This window comes from Brachyistius frenatus, unplaced genomic scaffold, assembly GCF_029030835.1.
Source record: "Brachyistius frenatus isolate BFR_SWC_R1_liver_20210118 unplaced genomic scaffold, ASM2903083v1 Contig_5, whole genome shotgun sequence".
NCBI lineage: Eukaryota > Metazoa > Chordata > Actinopteri > Embiotocidae > Brachyistius > Brachyistius frenatus.
This window is the reverse complement of record NW_027210604.1, coordinates 4,987,523-5,007,433: the sequence shown is the minus strand read 5'-3', so window position 1 is coordinate 5,007,433 and position 19,911 is coordinate 4,987,523. Positions and strand designations below refer to the sequence as shown.

The window sequence follows — 19,911 nt, the reverse complement described above, 5'->3', positions numbered from 1 at the left end:
TACTTTGCTGGAAGAAAACTGTACAGATTCGAATGTAATTAGTATGTTGCCTTTTTTTCATTATTCTTTCTGGTCTGCAGGCACATGACTTTGAGGAGGATCCATTGCCAGTTGATGCTATGGAAACCTGGAGGTATGTACCAGTGCTGCAGACAAATTGGGACATTTTCATTGGTTTTAGGTCAGGAGAGTATTAGGTCAGTGGTGTGTGCGCTGTGGCACAGACTATAAATCTCGACTTGATTCTTTGTGGCGCTGGGAAGTCAACACCCACCTGCTCCAGCAAACCAACATTCCTTTCAAAAGATTTACACGTGGGCTGTGAAGGAAGAATAATAGAGTGAAGCATTTTTCAAGAGCTGGCCTATTTCTCAAAACTGTGTTGTTTTTGAGTTGTGACTTTTTAATTTCAGTTCCCAGAAGAATGACGTTGAGGAAGTCTCGGCGAAGCCCTCTGCTGAGGCCCAGCAGCGCGTCCGTGTGGTTGCACAGAGGGGGAAGTCTATGGAAGAGCTCGGGGCATCAAAGTTAACAAAACTGTCAGCCATGAGTAAAAGTTCTGAGCAGCTGGATCAACTGTGGAGACATTCGGCCGGTCATGGAGAACCAGGAAGAGACAAGAGGAGCGTTTCATACTTTGCTGATGTGAGAGAAGCCCAGGGGCAGGAAAGAGGGGGGAGGAAGAAACCTTTTGTGTCTGAGCAAACGGGAAAAGAACTGGAGATTGTTGGTCAGAAGAACCCTCAGGGACAGGCCCAAAACCAAACCCAGAAAAAATCCCTGTCGAAGCAGAACTCTGAACCAGGCGAGGACGCAACAGTAGGAACGAGGAGCTCGAGTAGACCCGCCTCCCCGACCTCTTCCTCCTCTTCCTCCCGGGCCAGAGTTCAGTCTGCATCTCCCGGATCTCACGGCCCCGCCGCAGATGAGTTCCGGTCCAGTAGACCGCCGAGTGAGACCTCGTCTAACTCGCCCTCCTCCCCCAGAGGTCTCGAGATCAGCGAGAGGGAGCTCAAATCCACCTTGTCCACCCCCACCCAAACAAAGCATCCTAGTGAAACCAGGCCCAGCTCCAGGTAAGAGCAGACTCCATATCAATGCAGCAGTTGTTTTCTGCTGTGAAACAATTAGACTAATTGAACTTAACACACCACTTTCTTCATCATTTGAATGTATCACCCTATAAACCCTTGCAGGTATTTTGTCATTCTCTTACCACGATCATCCAGGTGTGATTCTTAAGTATAATTTGTTTGGTTTTCCCCAGAATCAAGACTTGTCCCTCTGTGACTGGATCAGAGAGGGAGCAGTCCGTGGATGAGCCCAACAACGAAGCCCAACCACCTGATTCAAACCAGGAAGTGTCTCTGAGCTGCGGCGTCACCACAGATCCTTCGCTGTGGATTCTCCCGCCGGAAGACGAGATCAAAGAGGAAGTCCAGACTTCACCGCTGACAGACGACGTTTTTGACGAGCCCACCAGCTCAGTCCCTCCAAAGCAGACAAGTGAAACCTCTGTGTCTCCCTGCACCTCCGTCTCCGACGCAGACGTCAGTCAGCGGGCGGAAGAGGAGAACGATCCAGAAATGGAAGACGAGGAGGTGAAAGAAAACCAGGAGGTGGAGGAGAGGGGAACGCCAGAGGGAGAGACCGAGAGCCTGGAGAAGCCTGGAGAGAGACCTCGGTGGGAGGAGCTCGTCAAAGCAATGGTAAAAGCTGACCAGTCATTGGCCAGAGTGCTCTACCCGGTGGCCAATCGTAAGACGGCGCTAATGCTGATGGAGCAGCTGCTGTCAGAGGACACGCTGCTGATGGAGGAGCATTACAAGAAGAAACAGGAGCAGAAAGGAGCCGAAGAAAGGTAAATGTTAATGTTAAAGGATCAAATGCTTCAACGTCAAACCCAGCTCTCGTTAGTCTCAATAGTCTTGACTAATGATAACTAGAAATCGTAGTGGCATACTATTGCATTTTATTGCCTCAGTCGGAAGAGACGGCGTCCTCCCGAGAAGAATAAATCGGTGAAAATACGTGTAAAACATCTGAAATTTGGTTTAAACATGCCAGATGACCAGACCTACTTTCCAGTGCAGACGAGGCCAAGTGAAGTGAAGTAGGATTCCTAGTTGAATGTGTTTCCATGAAACCTGACGCTGGTTTCTAATGGCCTGAGAACTGAGCTCCACTAGTGCCGTGTTACTTTTAGTGGCATCGTATGCACAGACACACCTGGCTATTTGCTTACTGCCGTACATGCACTCAGATTTCCGCTGACGTTAGCACACCTCAGATAAACAGAGAATGAGCACTTGAATTTCAGAGTTTTGTCTGTAAATAACACTGGGGCTTGTTCAGAGTCTGCTCCATGTGATGATACTGTACAGCACATGACCCAGCTGAAACGAGAGCTGTTTGAGAACACGTTTTTATTGGGACTCGAGAAATAATCACGTGGCTCAACAAAGGTACCTTGACGTGAACACTTTTTTCCTTTTGCAGCGCTGAAACGGTTGCAGGATCTGAATCATCTCCCTGTCCTTCCACTTCTGGCAGCCAGAAACCTCAGAGTACAGACCTGCAGAGCAAAGCTGACGTCACGGAGAAGAAGGTAATTATCTATTTATGCAAAAATAATGGGGGAGTTGCATTCAAACTTTCACGTAGCCCGAGTATATTTGAATCATTTTTAACTCGGCAAGCCTTTGCTAATTCCTCATGAGAGAGAATTGGAAGTCATGTCTGACAATCGATAATAATATGTTACAACAAAAGTACAAAACTGCTCCATGCCAGAATTATTGCTACTTGTCCAAAATCACCTCTGTTTTGTTGCACGTGCAGTAAAAAAAAATAAAGGAGGAAGCCAAAAGAGCAGCGGAACAAACAGAACGCACTATTGAACCGTGGTCTCGGCCTGTTTGTCTTTTTAAAACAAACTCTGGTGATTTCATATTGATACCATCTGGATGCTATTTGGCCTAAAGTGGACTGGTTTCAAGCGGAGATAGTCGTGTCTCTTATCACATGATGTACTGTCGGCCTCTTATCGGCGTCTCCCACTTATGTAATGTTTGGCTCGGCAAGTAACCTCCCCTTTCTATCTGGCTGCCCTCTCACTACTCTTGCAGTCTACCTTTATCCATTATTCTATGACATCACGCGTCAAACTTTTGAATCGGTCCACCCGCAATGCAAAATGCCTGATTTCGCCGTGTCCATCTGCACTCTGTAACTTCATTGTCCAAAAAGGCCTCACCCGTTTCTCGTCTCTGCTTTTAATTACCAGCGTCTGTTAGTGTCCTACATCGAGGGGCGTCTGCGTTCGCTGGAAGAGACGCGTGGCGCCCTCCAGACGGAGGTCCAGGAGAACGCGGCCAGCGGGGAGGCACTGCTGGCGCTGGTTCGCGAGCGCTGTCTGCCCGTGGAGCTGGAGAGGTACAACCTGTTCATAGGAGACCTGGAGCGGGTGGTCAGCCTGCTGCTGTGCCTCTCCGCTCGGCTGGCCAGGGTGCAGAACGCCCTGAGCACCGTGGACCAGCACACGGATGCAGAGGAGAAGGTGGGCTTCGCAAATTCGGCTCTACAGTAGGAGCATTTTCCTGTCAAGGGGGCTTTTTTTTAAAAATTTATTTATTTTTTATCATCCAGACAATCTTTGCTTCTCACTAACTCCTGTATCTGTGTAGCTTGCAAAGATTTTAAATGTATCCTGGCTGATGAATGAATTGCTGTGAAGAATTTACTTCTTTTTTTAAATTTTTTTTTGTCAAAGTTACATCATTATCTGATTTTAAAAATGCACTTTTCCAGCAGGGGCTGTTTTAAAACTCTCCAAAGTTTCTGCAAAAACTACCCAAACTCGCATACTCTTTCTGTCAGTATCAGTTCAGACTGTCTTTAGTTGGGTTTTTTTTTGCAGCCAGCGCACAAAAATATTGTAATTATTCAAGCCGTTGCTCTCAAATAATTGAAAGCAACACAGCCAAAACTTAAAGCTGTGAAACTGTAAAAGAGAAAAAAAAAGAAAAAAAAGGAGAAATTAATTGGAAAAATATATCGGCGCTGTCCCGAGTTTCTTCGTCGTCTCTCACAGCGAAGCTCTGGACACTGACGTCGGACTGATATCGACGGTTAAAGGTCAACTCAGATTTGGCAAGAATCTCCTAATGCCCTCCTAATGTGTGCTCAGTGTTATGATCCCAATCATGCTGCAGCCTTTCCCCCTCCGACACTGTTTACACGTACACACGAACGCGTGCAAAGTAAAAAGCTTTACGGTCAGCGAGCGCTCCTCGGGGAATGCGCCGTCATGTCACCTCGCGGATCTCGTGATTCACTGCAGCTCATTCGGAGCTTCTGGCGAAAGGATGAGCACGAAGCGGTGTGCGCGGCTGCTCCCATGCCCTCGGCTATACTCCTGCTCTGTTTACTTTAGAACAGCAAACATGCCACTGGTGAAAAGTCGAAGGGCGACTTTAAAGGAGTCCAGGTTTCTCACTGCGTGGAATTTAAAGAATGCTGCTGGGTTTATCTGTGTTTAATTGCCAATCTGTGTTTGAGCGGAGTAATTTATCAGACATTTGAAGATTATTTTTGATATGTTGTAGTTTGATAGTGTTGCACTTCAAGGGCTTGCTTCCGCATGGTTTAATTCACTGAGGAATAATCAAGTCGAGTTTCATCATGTCACACCTCCGAGTTAGTTTACTCACGTGTGTCTTTATTTCAAATATAGTTTCTGTCATTAAACCATTTAGATCATCGGTAGCGTCACAGACGTGAGCCGCGCTTTATAGCCCTCTCTGAATATCCCGTTTCATTGAGCCACCCTGTATTTTCAGCATCAGTTTATGTATGCATGGGCGCATTACGTTTATAGATTTATCGCTGAAAGGGCTCTTTGTGAGTTTGTCCATCTGTAGAAGTGTGGCTGAGCGCGCTGCCTGCTGAGGGCTTGTTTGAAGCTCCTTTTGTTTTCTTGCCGTTATCAGCAACACTGGTATTTACACTGACTCACCGAAACTCCAGCCCCGGTATCGATGACATTTGTATCTACCCTGCCCTCTGTTGACACAAGGAAACACTGCACCGACTGTCCTGTGGCAGCTTGAAACATGAGCCGACCACTTTCACAGCTCTCCCATTACATGGAGCATATTACCTTTTTAATGAGATCCAAAAATATGACACAAAATGAAGCTTTTTGGAGGATAACGACTTTTATGGGTCCAATGCGCTGCAAGGCGTGAGTTTTAACACCAAAATACGGCGACGATTTCAACAACAGACCCAACATATCAAACCTTTTAACTGTATCGGGTATAATGAAGATTTTTTTGTGTTTTTTTTTGTGTGTGCCTTTTTTTCTCTCGTGTTTCCACGCAGCAATCTCTGGACAGCCGCCACCGTCTGCTATGCAAACAGAGGGAGGACGCCAAAGATCTGAAGGACAACCTGGACCGTAGAGAGAACCTGGTCTCCACCTTCCTGTCGCGCCAGCTGTCCGCCGAGCAGCTGCAGGACTACCGGCGCTTCGTGCAGACCAAGGCCTCGCTGCTCATCCGGCAGAAGGACCTGGAGGAGAAGCTGAGGCAGGGAGAGGAGCAGCTGGAGGCCCTTTCCAACAGCTTGAGTCTGTGAGAGGAGGAACACTTTTCTTTCTTCGGATGGTTTGTTCAAAAAAAAAAAAAAAAAAAAGACAGCGGGTATTTTTGTTTTGGTGCCGTACTTCTCTGGCTCAGTTTGCCTGATTGAGGTCTCGCTACGCTGTCATGACTTTCTTTTGTCCTTTTAATAAAAAAAAAAAAAGAGTTTGGCAGAGCTGCGCGAGGACCCGTCATGCCGTTCCGCTGTACACTCACAAATAGAGGCGGTGCACGAGGTGAGCAATGACGACCGTTCAGACTGGAGCTCCTCGCCCTGCCGTCAGCCCCGTAAGAGCGCCGAGAACGCTCCCCGACTCTTACCGCCCAGCACGCTTCGACGCAGTCTGCACGATCGGCGGTGTGCGTGAAGACTTGCCCCCAATATTATACATGTTCTCGTCCACTTTAAGCTGGATTGAAAGCGTTTTTTTTTTCTGTGTGCCTTGATATTGTTGTCGCCGTGGAACATTTTCCATTAGAGCTGCTGCGCTGAAATTTTGCGTCCCCGCCCCCCGCCCCCCGTTAGCGATACAGAAACTGTCCTTCCCCTTTTCATCAAGAACGGTAGTCCTGCAGCCCCGCATCTGCACATGTGGAAACCTACTATAAGCTTTAAGATTGTATTTGGGCAGTGAGAAGGCTTCAGCGAAAGAGAGTAGCCTGAGAGAGGGTGGTGTACTGTATCATGTCAGTAAAATGTACAATAGACGTAGTGGATTTAATCTTTTTTTTTTTTTTTTTTTTTTTGATGTTCTTATTTTGTTCATGTTTTTCAAATTAAGGCACTAAAAACCAAAAAAAAAAAAGAAAAAAAAAAAGGTGAATGGAAAACAATGCACTTTGTAAAGATACATGAATGCACATTTCTTCAAATCGGATTCATAATACTTTCAAGTAAAAAGCCTTACTCCATCCATTGAAACAATATTTCTGATGTTCTTTTTTTTGGTTGTTTTGTCATTCATTCGAAATAGGAACGTTGAAAAATGTAAAAAAGGTACGTGACCCGACGACCTTGTGCACAAATACGTTTCCAGCTAATTTCATACTTTTCCGTTAAGCCTTGATGATTTCATGCTGGAACAGTTCCTCATACAGAGGTGCTAAATCTCTCGAAAGCAGATTATAAGTAAGCAACAATTATATCACTGAGTATCCCCGTCCCCGTCCCCCGCTCCCAAATGTCCCTTTGTTACAGAAGTGACACGTGATACTTGAAATACTTTTTCTTTTTTTTTGAATAAGAGGAAAGTCCACAATCTTCACTTCAGGTGTCTAAAACTACTTCTTTGTTCTCTACCTCCACAGTGAACACCCCCTCTCACGACCCCCCCCCCCCCTTTAGACACATGTAACATTTAGGTTTATTTAAATTAACACAGTGGTCTTAAGTTGAGAAGCTCATCTTGTGAACACACTCTTGAATCAACCCCGTTTTTTTTTGTTTTGTTGTTTTTTTATAGGATCTCAACATTTTTAACAGCCTCTGTATTTCTACATTTAATATTTGTCATTTGGTTTTCATAGCGGTATTAATTTCTTTCTGCTGAATCTTCAACCCGAGACTTCGGAGAACTGCTTAAGAATAATGTGAGCTGTTGCGCTGCGTGTGTGTGTGTGTGTGTGTGTGTGCGTGTGTGTGTGTGTGTGTGTGTGCGCGCGTCGAGGTTAGTTGTTGAAACAGAATGACAGAACTCCTCTCGGTGTGTTTGCCGTGTTAGCTCTCAACAAAACTCTTCTGAAATCATGAAATGATCAAAATGTTATCGTCCCCTCAGGAAATGATACCTGTCGGCCGTACTGGAAAAAAACAACAACAACAACAACAAAAACAACAATCCAGAGGATGGGTTGTCCGTTGTGTGTATGATATTTATGGAACCGTGACCACCAAGAGGTATCGTCAGGAGCCGGTCGCGCGCTCAAAGAAAAAGACAACTTGATTAAAAAAAATTTAAAAGTTCTCGCAAAAGACCCCGACAGTTTGGAAGAAAGACGAGACTCTGGGAGAAAGGGAGGAAAACGCTCCCGTGCGTGCAGACAGACAAACAAACATTTGACAGCTTCCTCAAGTCGTTTTTCTCTTCTTTCAATCCGAGCGCTGTTCTGCTGACGTCACGGCAAAGGGGAGGGGGGGGGGGGGTTTGAGACGCGTGACGTCGACGCGAGCAGATTTTGTGTTAAAGCCAAGAAGGAAAGAGATTTCTGTGAGTCCCAGCTGGCAGCGAATGACACGAGACGTTTCTAAATCCACCCTTTCCGCTATATTTCACACCTGTGTTGTGTCGAGAGTTGTTGTTTTGTGCCTGTTTGGAGTTTTATATTCCATGATGTTTGTAATATTGTGAATAAATTAAGCTCGCCCTCTCCTTCTGCTGTACCGCATTTCTCCTTTGTTTTGTTGTTGTTTTGTTTCTTCCGCGCAGTGAACTTGTTTTAATTCAAAAAGAAATATTTAGACTCCGCTGGAAGAAGAAATTGGCGCACAGGCGTCGCGTCAAGTATAAGGCGTGATACGCTGTACCCGCATGTAGAACTGCATGAGGCTAAATGGTTTATGTTTGGAGCTACTATTGTGATATTTAAGCAGGGGGAAGCCGATTGGATACTTTGCCTCGTTTCATTGAAACGTGCCAGGTCCTGCGGCTGCCATGTTTGTTTTCTTTTGCAGGTACCTGGTTTGCTCCGTCCGACCGGAGCTCGTCTCTGCCCTCTGCGGGCAAATCCATAACGCCGTCTCTTGAGAGTTCAATAATTCACCGCTCCACAGCTCCAGCATACGCCGCTGCGATCATCAACCTCGCTCTGCATTTTCATTTAAATTGTCTGTATCGAAGTTTCATCATCTGAAGGGAAAACTCTTTACAACCCGGGATTAAATCTATACTTGGTATAGATGTGTTATACTAATACTCTTGAGACGGTTTAAAAAAAAAAAAAAATGGAAAAAGAATTCAAACTGCAAGCAGTGATGTACGGGGCCCTCGCCTCCCCGAAGCCGCCGCGTACCCCCCCCCCGCTTAAAGTTGCTATTTTTTGTCTCGTTTCCCTGTCTCCAGCAGGGGGCGCCGGCGAGGCGTTTGGCCACGCCCCGCTCGCAAAACGCGCATCGGATGTATCGTCTCGCCGCGCCGGGTTTCAAGCGTCCCTTGACCTCAAACGTCAACTTCCTGTGTCACGGCGAGACATCCAACTTTGTCACGGCGACGCCCTTTGACGAAGTCCAACGAATGTCTCGATATACCACCAACTACATGTTTGTGTCGTCGTTGACCTTTTTGGTCTGGTGTCGGTGTTACCGCACGCACGCCCGAGGCCCAGCGATTCGCATGGGGAGGCCTCGCCCTCCGTAAGCCACGAACCTCGCGTGCGGGGGCTCGAACCCGTGTCCTCCCGGACTATCTCCGGCGCCGGAGGACGAGTCGCGGCGGGACGGGAGTGTTTCACGGAGTTCACTCGGAGCTTTCCGGTGACTCAGCCGACAGTCTGGTTAACTCAGCCGGCAAAAGATTCTATTTTTGGCTCGTTTTTTTATTTATTTTTTTTTTTAAATGCGCCGTAGTACGACGCAAATACATGAAGCGGCTGGAATGAATTTGTCCAAAGGTGAAAAAAATACACCCGCAAACACCTCTGAAGATCTGAGACGAATACCAACTTGTTTATTTCATGCATACACAAACCAAAATGTTTTAAGTTTTATAGGAATTTAAATAAAAGAATTAATTAAAAAAAAACAAAAAAACAAGGCAGATATGACTTGTCTACACGTGTAACTTTCCGTTCACGCATCTCCGCTCCCTTTTTGTTCCTAACCGCCGAGGAATGCTGTCCGGTTTGTCAACAACAAGAAATGCCGATTTAAAAGGCGCGGAACAAACTGAGAAAACAAACAAACAAACAAACAACTAAAACTAAATGGTGGGTTTCCTGTTGGCAAGTGGCAGAGAAAACCCCGGGGGGGGGAAAGAAAGATAAACACCATGTTTAACTATGACCTCGGTAACATATAATTGAATTTACACATCTGAAACCACGGCGACGAAAACGGGACACGACGAATGACGATTGGGTAGATCGGACGTGACGCGCACACGCGCACATTCCCAGTCAGCTGCTTATCTGGCTGAATCACAGCCGTCTCGACAAGCCGCCGATGGATCCGAGCCACGTTTCCAGAGAGGGTTTTTGGCACGTACGTCGACTTTTAATGATTAATGGAGCGCCTGAACGCGCCTCGACGAACGACGCGACTTTGACCTTTTTTTTTTCCCCCGGCGAGGGTCGGGTGGCGCGTCAGGTGAAATCTCCCGTTCGTCTCCTCCGGGGGCGTCCCGGCGGTCGTTTGTTTCTCCTCGATGCTTCGCGGCGTTTAATAATTAACCCGTTCCCGCGGTGAAGCGAGGGAGAGGTCCGTCCCTGAAACGACGACGGACGTTTCGCCGATTTTTATTTATTATTTATTATTCTATTCATTAAATATTTCTGTTGCCGTTTCGCGTTTGATTCACCCGCAAGAGGTCTGTGCTTGTTCTGCTATCATCGCCCCCCCCCCCGCCCCCCGCCTCCCCTTCTTCATCATCTGTTACTCAGAAAATGAAAACATGGACGAGAACAAGTCAAGTCTTGATCGCTGTAAATCAGTAACATAATGCGTTCATCTGAAACGAACGTCCTTGTCGGTAGTGACTGTCGGTAAATCCGAAGCGGCGTAAGAAACGGCCTTTTGAAAATAAGGATTTTTTTGGTTTTTTTTTGTTATCTATCACGGGTTCACGCAAACATCGTGAAAAGAAGCGGCGTAAGGAAAAAGGGGATTTACAGGGAAGGGGAACCTCGATTAGAAATGAAATAAACGTAATGTTTACAACTCTTTTTTTTTTTTTACTGGGTTAAATGTAAGTTACATATGCTTTTGTTGCCTGAGCCAGAATGCTGAGGGGGAAAAAAAAAAAAAAAGAAAAGTGATTCAAAAATGGAATTGACAGCAGCAGAGACGATCAACAACACGATGAAAACTCGCTGTAAAATAAACACGTTGCGTCTGTCGAGCCGCGACGCCCCGGCCGGGCGCCGAAGAGACGACGGCGAGGAGACGAGCTGAGGCGGCGATGCCGTCGAGAGTGAGTCGCCACGACTCGCGGCCGGGTGTCGTCCGAGATGCGGGCGGCGTCTCTTAAACTTCCCAAGTCTGCTGAGTCAGAGTCGGTGACGTAACGACTTTTCAAGTCCTGTTTGAGGGAAACGTCTGGTTTTTTGTTTTTTTCCAGATGTTGCCAAAAATGAGCCGAGTCGCGCCCTTCACAAAACTACCTGATTGTAACGGTTAACGAGTCCGTTTTTGGGTGGGGGCAGGATATCCTTAATATAAATGTCAGAAATGATAAATAAAACATAAAGGAAGAATCATTTGAACGTCGCCCGGAGTGTTTTTCCCACATGAAGCATAAGTCGGCGAAGAGTCCGGCCTTCACATGAAAGCGTCCGATCTGTCCCCGCGCTCCTCGCCGGCCTCGTCGCTCAGAGAGAACAATCCCGGCCTCTGCTTGTGCTTCTTCTTGTGGCCCGTCACGTTTGGCTGGAAGAGGCGGCTTATCGAATGCAGGCCCCTGGAGAGATCCGGGAACGCGTCCGGCTCCTCTTTCTCGGGCGGGGCCTTGTCCTGGGCCCGCTGGACTTTGGGTTCCCCCAGAATCTCTCTCAAAGTCTGAGAGACGGCTTTGTGCAGATAGTGGTACGCCTTCTTCCCGCAGTTGTCCCTGATGCTTACGTTGGCCCCGAACTCCCTGACCAGCATGGCCATGATGTACTCCTGGTCGTGCAGGGCGGCGATGTGCAGGGGAGTGTACCCGCCGTGCGTCTTCGCATTTACGTCGACGTCGACCCCACCCTCCCTGGACCGGTCGACGATCTTCACAAGCATTTCGCTGTTGCCGCACTTGGCTGCCCAGTGCAGAGCAGTGAACCCCGACATGAAGTCCCTCTTCTCGGCCAGCTGGTTGTCTCCGAGCAGCAGGCCGTAAACCTGGCTCCAGTGGCCCGCGGCACACTTTACCAGCCATTCGTGCTCTGCCTGCTCCAGGGGGACTGCGGCGGGAATGTTTGTCTCTCCGGGCTCCTCTGACGCTTTGGTGGTCTTCACCGACCTCCTCGGCTGGGGGGAGCTGACGCCGCCGCCGCCGCCCGTCTCCGCCGAAGGCTGCCTTCTTTTGCTCCTGAAGGAGTCCAGTTTGGGACTTTCGGGGGGTTCGTCCGGATCCGCCTTCGGCTTGCGGCTCTTGACCGCGGCGGCGCCCGGCGGCGTTCTCAGAGGCAGGGCGAAGGGCTTGCTCTGGACGGGGGGCGCCTCGGTCGAGAACGCCGCACCCCTTCCGGAGCGGTTGTCCCCATTCGTGTCCTGCTTGAGAATCTCAAAGTTCAGCATCCTTTTAACTTTAATATCTCCGTAGTCGCTCCCCAGCAGCGCCCGCTGGAATGGAGAGCATTCCCGTCCCTCTTCTTCAACAGGCACAGCTGACCCCCCTCCACCTGAATCCTCGGAGTTTTCAGTCTCTTCACTGCGCGCAGGTGGGCGCTGCCGCTCACCGGTCAGCGGGATCTCTTTATTTCCCCTCTTTTCCACGCGCCCCTCCTCGGTTTGGACACCTTCTAGCAAATGGCGGTACGTTTTCTTCAGGACAACGTACCGGACGCCGTCGATCTCTTTGACGAAGGCGAGGTTGTTGACAAAAGTCCTGAAAAGCTCCCGGTTCCGTTCTTTCTGCGCGGGATCGACGCAGTCCACTGAGCCTTTGAACTCGCCCACCAAGTCGGATTTCTTCACTTTGCCCCCGTTCTCTATCAGATACGACAGGACGGATTGCTGAGTCAAATCCATCATTAAAACCGCTGACTGCAAAATAATAAAAATTAAATTAAAAACTTCTAAGAACCCGACCGGCCGAGCTTTCCGTCTCTCTTCCCCTTTGTTCTGGTGACGCTGCGGTATCCCTCACCTGGACGCTCACGTCCCTCCTCCCTACCTGAAGGAGTCTCTTTCCGGGGAAAGTGCGGACGTGGACGCAATTTGAATAATATATGCAGATGGTTGTCCTACAAACAAAGTGACAAGAGTTCAAAAATACTTTTCAGTTGAAGGAGTTGGCGAAATCACTTATGATTGATGTGTTTTTTTTTCTTTATTGCTCTAAAAAAAAAAAAAAAAAAACACACAAAAAACCTCTCAAAACTCTTCCTGAACAGATTTCTTTTTAAAATATATATATATATAGCACCTTTCATACAAACATGCAGCCCAAAATGCTTTACATTAAAACAACACACACAAATAAAAGCAATAAAATAAATAGGCTAAATACAAGACTAAAATTGCATCAATAAAACAATAACGTATTACAAATCAATAAATAAAATTCGACGAAATATAGGCTAGTGAACACTAGACGGCAGGGATACAAAAAAAAATAATAATAATGAATACAACTTAAAAACACAGGCAATAAACATGACTTCAAATTAAAAGACAGATTAAAGGTGTTTCCCAGACTTTTCCATTATAATTTCAAGAGGCAGTGAGAGCCACAGTAATCGGGGCATAAAAAAAAAAAGAGAATAAGGCACCTTCACTGAAACTTTTGAGACACACTGGGATCATATAAAAGAAAAGCAAGAGGAGGACCTCTGTGATCTGACTGGAGCATAACATGAAATAAAGATCTGCGATACGGGGAGGGGCGGGGTCGCGTGAAGCTTAATTTCCTTATAAACTAGGAAAATAAACTTTTAAAATCAATTCTTAAGCAGTGGGTAAATGTGAGGCGTTTCCCTAGTCTAGTTAAAACTTTAAACTAAAAGATATATTGTAATAGCTACAAAGCATGTTTAGCCTTATAAGCTCAGGTGAAGTGTTTTGCAAAAGTAATAGTACCTACCCATAAGATCATAATAACAAGCCATTTAGGCTATTTGTCGCCCTTATGGGCTAAATATTGCCAGTTTCATATAGCCTATATGTATATCAGTATTTATATTAAAACGTGTCTAAAAACGTCCTGGAGGATTATTTAAAATCCAGTCTTGTATGGGCCCTATCAAAAGCAATATATATATATATATATATATATATAAAAACGGCTTTTATAGGTTTAATGTGAAGTGTGAAAGCCAAACTGCACAAATCAGATGACCTGGATTTTGGCAATAGTAATACCACATGATGACTCGCTCTCTGATTGCCTGGGCTACACTAATCAATCATTTAATATCTCAATGCACTTATTTTGGCTCCGTTGAATTGATGATTCGGGTTTTTAATCAGCTCCGTCGCTGTGCGGTGCCGCTCGCTCCTGTCCCGGCTTGCAAATGTGCGCAACTCTCACGACATTCCTGGTCTGAATGGGAGTTTATGAGGTAGCCATATTGGAACGTCCCGAACAAAGATGTCAGCTGAACTCAAGATAGCTATCCCCCCACAGACAAGTTCGTTGTTACGCAGTCTTGGAAGGCCTTTTAAGGCGACTTTTAAAATGCTCCGTGTTCCGGTATATCGACGTTTGTGTTTGGCGGTCGCTCTTGAAAATGAAGGAAACGAGAAGCTAATTAAAAATAAATAAATAAATAAATAAATAAATAAAAATAAAAAAATCGTATTTGTTAAATTTTTTTGACAGCCCCCTGAGTACGCACGCGCAGATCGAGACTTTAACGAGACGGGTGTAAATTGCGATTGCCGCCGTGTTTAAATAAAAAAAATAAATAAATAAAAATAATAATAAAAATCGGTTTGCTTAAGTAGCACTTATACATTTTAGCGAAACAAATGGAGCTGGTTTGCACTTTCGTAAAGCCTCCCAGCAAAAGCCGGAACGAGGAAATGACACGGATTTTCGAAGTAGCTGGGGGGGGGGGGGGGAGTCCTCTTGTCGCTTCGCCGGTCGCCTCCCTTCTCTCTTGCCGTCGGTGTCAGCTCGGGCTCAGTTAGTTTTAGCAGGCCAGTACGGAGAGACGAGGGCGGCTGCTCCCTTTCGCCTCTGCTCGGCGCACCAAACGCACACACGCACGCCAAAATACATTCCGCACCATGGCTGCCACGGACGTTGACGTGTTTTCGGTAAGCTACTGCCACGACGCTCCTTGTTCTTGTCTTGGAAACATCGCGCAAAGTGCAGCCGCGGACATACTTGGCGGTGATTAGTAAAAGAAAAAAAAAAAGTGTGTGTTTTAGCTGCTGCTGCTGCTGCGCGTGTGCGTGCGTGCGTACGCGCGCGCGTGTGTGTGTGTATATATGCAAGCTGAGCCTCCCCCGCTTTTGAAGCCTGGGCTCAGTGGAGATGGTGGAAGTGATTTCTGTGATGGTGACTGGTGTTTTTTTTTTTTTTTGGTCTCAGTTAGGACTAATTAATGATGTATTTTTTATTATTTTATTGTTTAATGTCGTGGCTCGTAACGTCTCCGTAAATTTGGGTTTCTTCCCGTGCGCGCGTGTCGCTGGACGTGATGGGCGCAGCGCACGGCACCATTGACGGTGGTCGTAGTGGCTGTAAATAACAACACACGAAGGAAAAGGTCGCGGTATCACCGACACAACACCTGACGGGATTTATTTATTTATTTATTTATTTTTTTTTGGGGGGGGGGGTCTTCAAACGAATCTTCCTCGCTGATAACAAATGCCAGCTTTATTTAAAGTAGGACGTCATTTCCACACAAATTGACTATTGCGCAACACGGTTGCGTTAACCTGTAATATTTTTTTTTTTGATGACTTACTGAAAGAGCACTAACTTCACTGTGACCCTGTTTGTGGATGCGAAATTAAAAGGGAGAATTCGCCACTAGTTTTTTGTTGTTGTTGTTGTTGTTTTTTTGTGGACGTCCGATCAGCGTTGAAGGTTGGTGTGGTAAATTGGGCCAATGGATTCCTCAATAAAGTCTCTGGTGAAGCAGCTGCAAAATCTTTTCGATTTTTCCATCGCCAGCGCTGTCGTTTGACGTGTACATTGACCAGGTTGGCGGCCAGAAGAACTAAAGGCTCTCTGAAGCTGTCTGGACAGCCAAAAAAATGCCCGCGTGTGCATTACTGTGCGTGACGGTTATGTCCCCCCGCCGCCGGACAGAGACAGCGCGCTCGAGACCCTCTCCAAGGTTGCTGACGATAAACTGGAAAAGACTTACTGAAACCAGCCGGGTCCGGGGGGCAAGACGAGCACCGATTTAAGTATTTATGCCGCCTCGAAGCGCGTTGTCGTCAGCGAAGTGTGTGGTTTGTGTTTACGAACGCCGCTAACGCTACAGATTCGGATTCCTCTGATGTTTAGGCGCGCTGCCGCAGCAGCAGACAGGGCGGAGCAGCGGGTGAGGAAAACGACGGCACGGCGACGCGGCGAACGCGCGGGAGGGGATTTGAAGAAGGCGATTAGCTTTTGGTCAAATGCTCGGAGAGATCTTCGAATCGGACAGTAAGCAGCACTGATTTGCGGGGATGAAGAGATTAGGAACACGCTCCGGGCCACTCCTACTACTTATCGGTGCAACTACTTCCGTCTGCGGAGAAAGGAAAGGGTCCAAAAAAAACAACAACAACAAAAAAAGGGTCGGCAGTGGATGTTGCGCACTGGGCGTTTCTTAAATTGAGAAGGTCTCCAACGAGAGGTGCAGGTTGCAGAAGATAATGTGGACTCGCCATTTCTAAAATGCGGCGGTTTGGAATGCAACGTCCGTAGGGTTGGTCAACGGGAAAAATGCTGAGAATGCAGTGGAACGGGCCCCCGAGGTCAGCGGCCACGCGGCCGCCCGACTTGCCTCGGCTTCCCGTCCCGACTTTGCGAACCGAGAGACCGCGTCGAGCAAACTATGACGCGCCGGCCCGGCCGTTTAGTCTGAAGGGAACGCCGTCGTCATCGACGACGACGCGCAGCCGCTGACGGAGGCGCGCGTCCGGTCGGACGGCCGGGCCCGCATCGATCCCGTTCGATGCGGGCCGGAGCTTCTTCGGGTTATTTACGCTCGCGGGCCGGATCTGAAGCGGAGCGGTCAATTGCGGCCAACGGGCCAACGGCTTCGCTGAAACTGGCTTCACAAAGCGCTCAAAGCCGAGAGAGGAAGAACGAGGAGCTGCGGGGCCGAGTCGCTTTGCCTGTTTGACTTGACGCGCTGCTGCAGCCGCCGGTTTATTCTCCGGATGCGGGGGGGGGGGGGGGACATTTTGTTCGTCTCAAACACCGGCAAGCGGGAACATGTCTTCCTCATGTTGTCGGAGCCAGATTGTAGATTGTATATTATACATATATATATATATATAGATATATAGAACGTACGGGCCAGAAGCGCCTCGAGGCCAGCGCGTCAAACCCAGTGACACGGATGAATGGTGACGGCCGAGCTGCGGTGACGAGTCAATATTCCCGTCTGTAGAGGTGAAAGAGTTTCTCCAAATTTTGACCCGCTGAGGTGAAACAAAACAAAACAACAACAAAAAAAGCTCTTCCGGATACTGTTGGTGAAACAGGATGAAGGCGGTCACGTGCACTCAGCGCCTCGTTTTAAGCCGTCTTGCAACTCAATTTGAATGTTTTATGTGCTTCACATGCAGGACCGTGTTGTCTTTTATCAGTATATATAGAATAATTTAAAAAAAAAGCTGCATGTAGTCAACAGTTTTGTTTGGTTTTTTTTTCCAATTTCAATCGTGACCACGCGGAAGTTTGGATTCTTGTTGTGACGTTAACATGTTCGGGATGTGTTTTCATACGCTCAAATGAAGTCGGCATTCAAAGTCAGTCACCCAGAACTGACTCGACTCGGGCGGCTCCGGCATCGGGACAACACAACAGAAAGTAAAACAATAGGCGCGGCCAATTTATCTGACAGCGTGCGCTTTCAAAACCCTGCTTGCATCGCCACAATTCAGCTCGTCTGATGTCGGTAAACATCAACGGGAGCGCCGGAAAAAGAGGAGGATAAAAAAAAAAACCTCTCTCCAGTCAAACTCGCATTTAGGTGTCAATTATGCAATAATAGTCTCTGCTGTTATTTGTCGTGACTAATCGGTGTGAGCAGAATGCAAACCAAAACGGGATTCGCTGCGTCCCAAAAAAACCAAACAGCCCAAAATAATAAGCTGCACTCGATTCCCAGAGTCGCGTCAGAGTCGAGCTTGTCTCCAGAGCGCCGTCGGTTACGTCAGAGTGAGATTTTTATTACTTGAAGTGCTCTCCAGCGGGATCCACATTTTATTTTATTTTTTTCTTCTTTTTTCCAAGTCTGCAGTCTGTGATTAAATCAAGTTGGCATTCCTGATGCCGTCTTCGCCAACAGCGTCCAGCGACGCGCGCTGGAAGGAGAAAGGCTTTTCACGGCGCCCGGCGTGCACGAGAGCGACGCATGCCATTCGGCGCGCACGTGAGAGACAACCAGAGGCGGGCCGGTTTTATCCTGCTGTCCCACAACGATTTTTAAACCAGCGGCCCATGAGAACGACCGACAGAACAACGGAAGCTATTCTACGTGGAACGTCGGACGTGCGTGCGTGAATTTGACGCGTCCTCTCGTTCGTCCTCGGTTCTGCGGTAGTAAGGACGCTTGTCTTTTTGAAAGGACCCATTAAAAAGACGAGTGCGCTTTTTTTGTTTTTTATTGTTTTATTATCGGTCTCATAAAATGGTTCCCGTCTCCTCTCCCCGTCCGTCTCGCTCATTTTATTATTATCTCGGCGCTCATCGTGGATTCCCGATCGCCCCTCACGTCATCCAAATGTCAACCGTCGACATTTTTTTTTGCCATCACAACGGTCACATGGTGTGACTTAAACCCCCCCCCCCCCAAACTGACATCTGCACCTTTTTTTTTTTCTCTAACTTTCAACAGGCTGATGACTCCTACTTTCAATTAAAAAAAAAAATAAAAAAAAGCAGCTTTTATGCAATCTAAGTCTTTCTACTCGTAAAAATACTTTTTTTTCATGTGATGTTTTCATATAGTATATTCTCATATTTTACATGCCAGAGATTTAATTTGAGAGATTTGACCGTGCTAGTTTACCTTGTTGACCTTCTAAGAGTGTAAACATCTTATACGGGTGTCAGTCGAAGATACAAACCAAAGTCCGTTTTGTAAGTGTTAAGTGAAGTGTCAAGTTCAAAAGTGAGAAAAAAAAAAAAGAAGTAAAGTCCGGACCAAACAAAAGATTGAAATTCAGTGTCTGAAACTAAACATTCGGCTCTGTAAAATATGATTTTTTTTTTTTTTTATTTGCATGAAAGCGACATTGCTTTCTGTATCAGGCAATTGTCAACTCATTAAAATCCAAATCGAGTTTAGAGTTAGTAGAGTCAAGTCAAAGCCGTGTATCAAAACAGAGTAAAAAAAAAAAAAAAAAAAATCTCTTTAAGTAGCGCTGCAATAAATGTATTTCATTATAGATTAACGTGTCGATTTTTGTTTTCAAAAAAAAAAAAATCTGCCGCTTCACCCAGAAAAGGTCCGAAAATAGGAGAAACAAAATTCCATCACATTGTGTCAGGACAACATGTGACATCTAAATAAACAATTTATAGTAGTTGGTTATTGTTTTTCTCTCAGTCGACTTATCAGTTAATTGAATAACTGTCTGGCCTCACTTTGTCAAATCATGTCACCAAATAAATAATGCCAGCTTACTGCCGTTTCGTTCATTACTTCTTTAGAAACCTGTCTTTGTACACGTGCAGTATTTGCAGTACGTGTCCTTTTTAAATAATGGATCTAAATAACACAGAAGTATAAAATTCACACACACACACACACACACACACACACACTGGCTGCAGCAGTGTGTGTCTCTGTCTGTGAGGTTGCTGCTGTCTTGTCAGGTGGAGGCTCAGTGAAGCAGACACAAGCTGAGAACAGGTGGGATGGAGGCCAGAAGGCGAGATGAGGGGAGGGGGGGGGGTGTTCAGGTCCTATCAGGTCCCTGTCGCCGACATGTTTCTGGGGGATTGATGGCTGCGCGAAACAGATCTCAGTTTTGGCCTCGGTCTTGTGTCGGGTCGGATCCTGTACGACAGATTTATTGAACCTTTTGGAAAGATGATGTCACAGCTTTTGAGCTCGCTCGGCTGCCTCCAGGAGATCCAGGTTTTATTGCAGTTTTTTTTTTTTTTTTTTAAACGCTTCCGTTTGAGATGCATTTGGACGACTGGACTGAAATGAGTTCAGATCAAATTCGATTGTAGTGAACTCTTATCGTTCAAGCGAAGTAAAAACAAGCAAATTACCAAATATATGAGAT

The 19,911-nt window shown here is 46.7% G+C and overlaps 3 protein-coding genes across 7 annotated transcripts in view; 2 read left to right on the top strand and 1 right to left on the bottom strand.

The window, feature by feature from the left end:
- Window positions 1-7,671, top strand: part of shroom1 (shroom family member 1) — a 32,965-nt gene extending 25,294 nt beyond the window's left edge. For all 3 annotated transcript variants that reach the window (XM_069718202.1, XM_069718185.1, XM_069718193.1), the window contains 6 exons: window positions 81-133; window positions 414-1,076; window positions 1,268-1,861; window positions 2,500-2,608; window positions 3,287-3,559; window positions 5,386-7,671. In XM_069718202.1, the coding sequence (XP_069574303.1) occupies window positions 81-133; window positions 414-1,076; window positions 1,268-1,861; window positions 2,500-2,608; window positions 3,287-3,559; window positions 5,386-5,640 (1,947 nt within the window). In that variant the 3' untranslated portion in view covers window positions 5,641-7,671. The remainder of the gene's footprint in view (window positions 1-80; window positions 134-413; window positions 1,077-1,267; window positions 1,862-2,499; window positions 2,609-3,286; window positions 3,560-5,385) is intronic.
- septin8a (septin 8a) overlaps window positions 1-19,911 on the top strand; it is a 251,550-nt gene that overhangs the window by 200,138 nt on the left and 31,501 nt on the right. Inside the window, exon 2 of one of the 3 annotated variants that reach the window (XM_069718409.1) lies at window positions 14,709-14,754. In XM_069718409.1, coding sequence (XP_069574510.1) covers window positions 14,725-14,754 — 30 coding nt within the window. In that variant the 5' untranslated portion in view covers window positions 14,709-14,724. Of the gene's footprint in view, window positions 1-14,598; window positions 14,755-15,061; window positions 15,210-19,911 lie in introns of those variants that run through there. The other 2 variants (XM_069718417.1, XM_069718426.1) reach the window with 2 other exon arrangements.
- On the bottom strand, window positions 10,767-12,636 carry LOC138632679 (ankyrin repeat domain-containing protein SOWAHA). The gene has a single exon (XM_069718437.1). It carries the CDS (start codon window positions 12,523-12,525, stop codon window positions 11,116-11,118), a length of 1,410 nt encoding a protein of 469 aa, XP_069574538.1. The 5' UTR covers window positions 12,526-12,636; the 3' UTR covers window positions 10,767-11,115.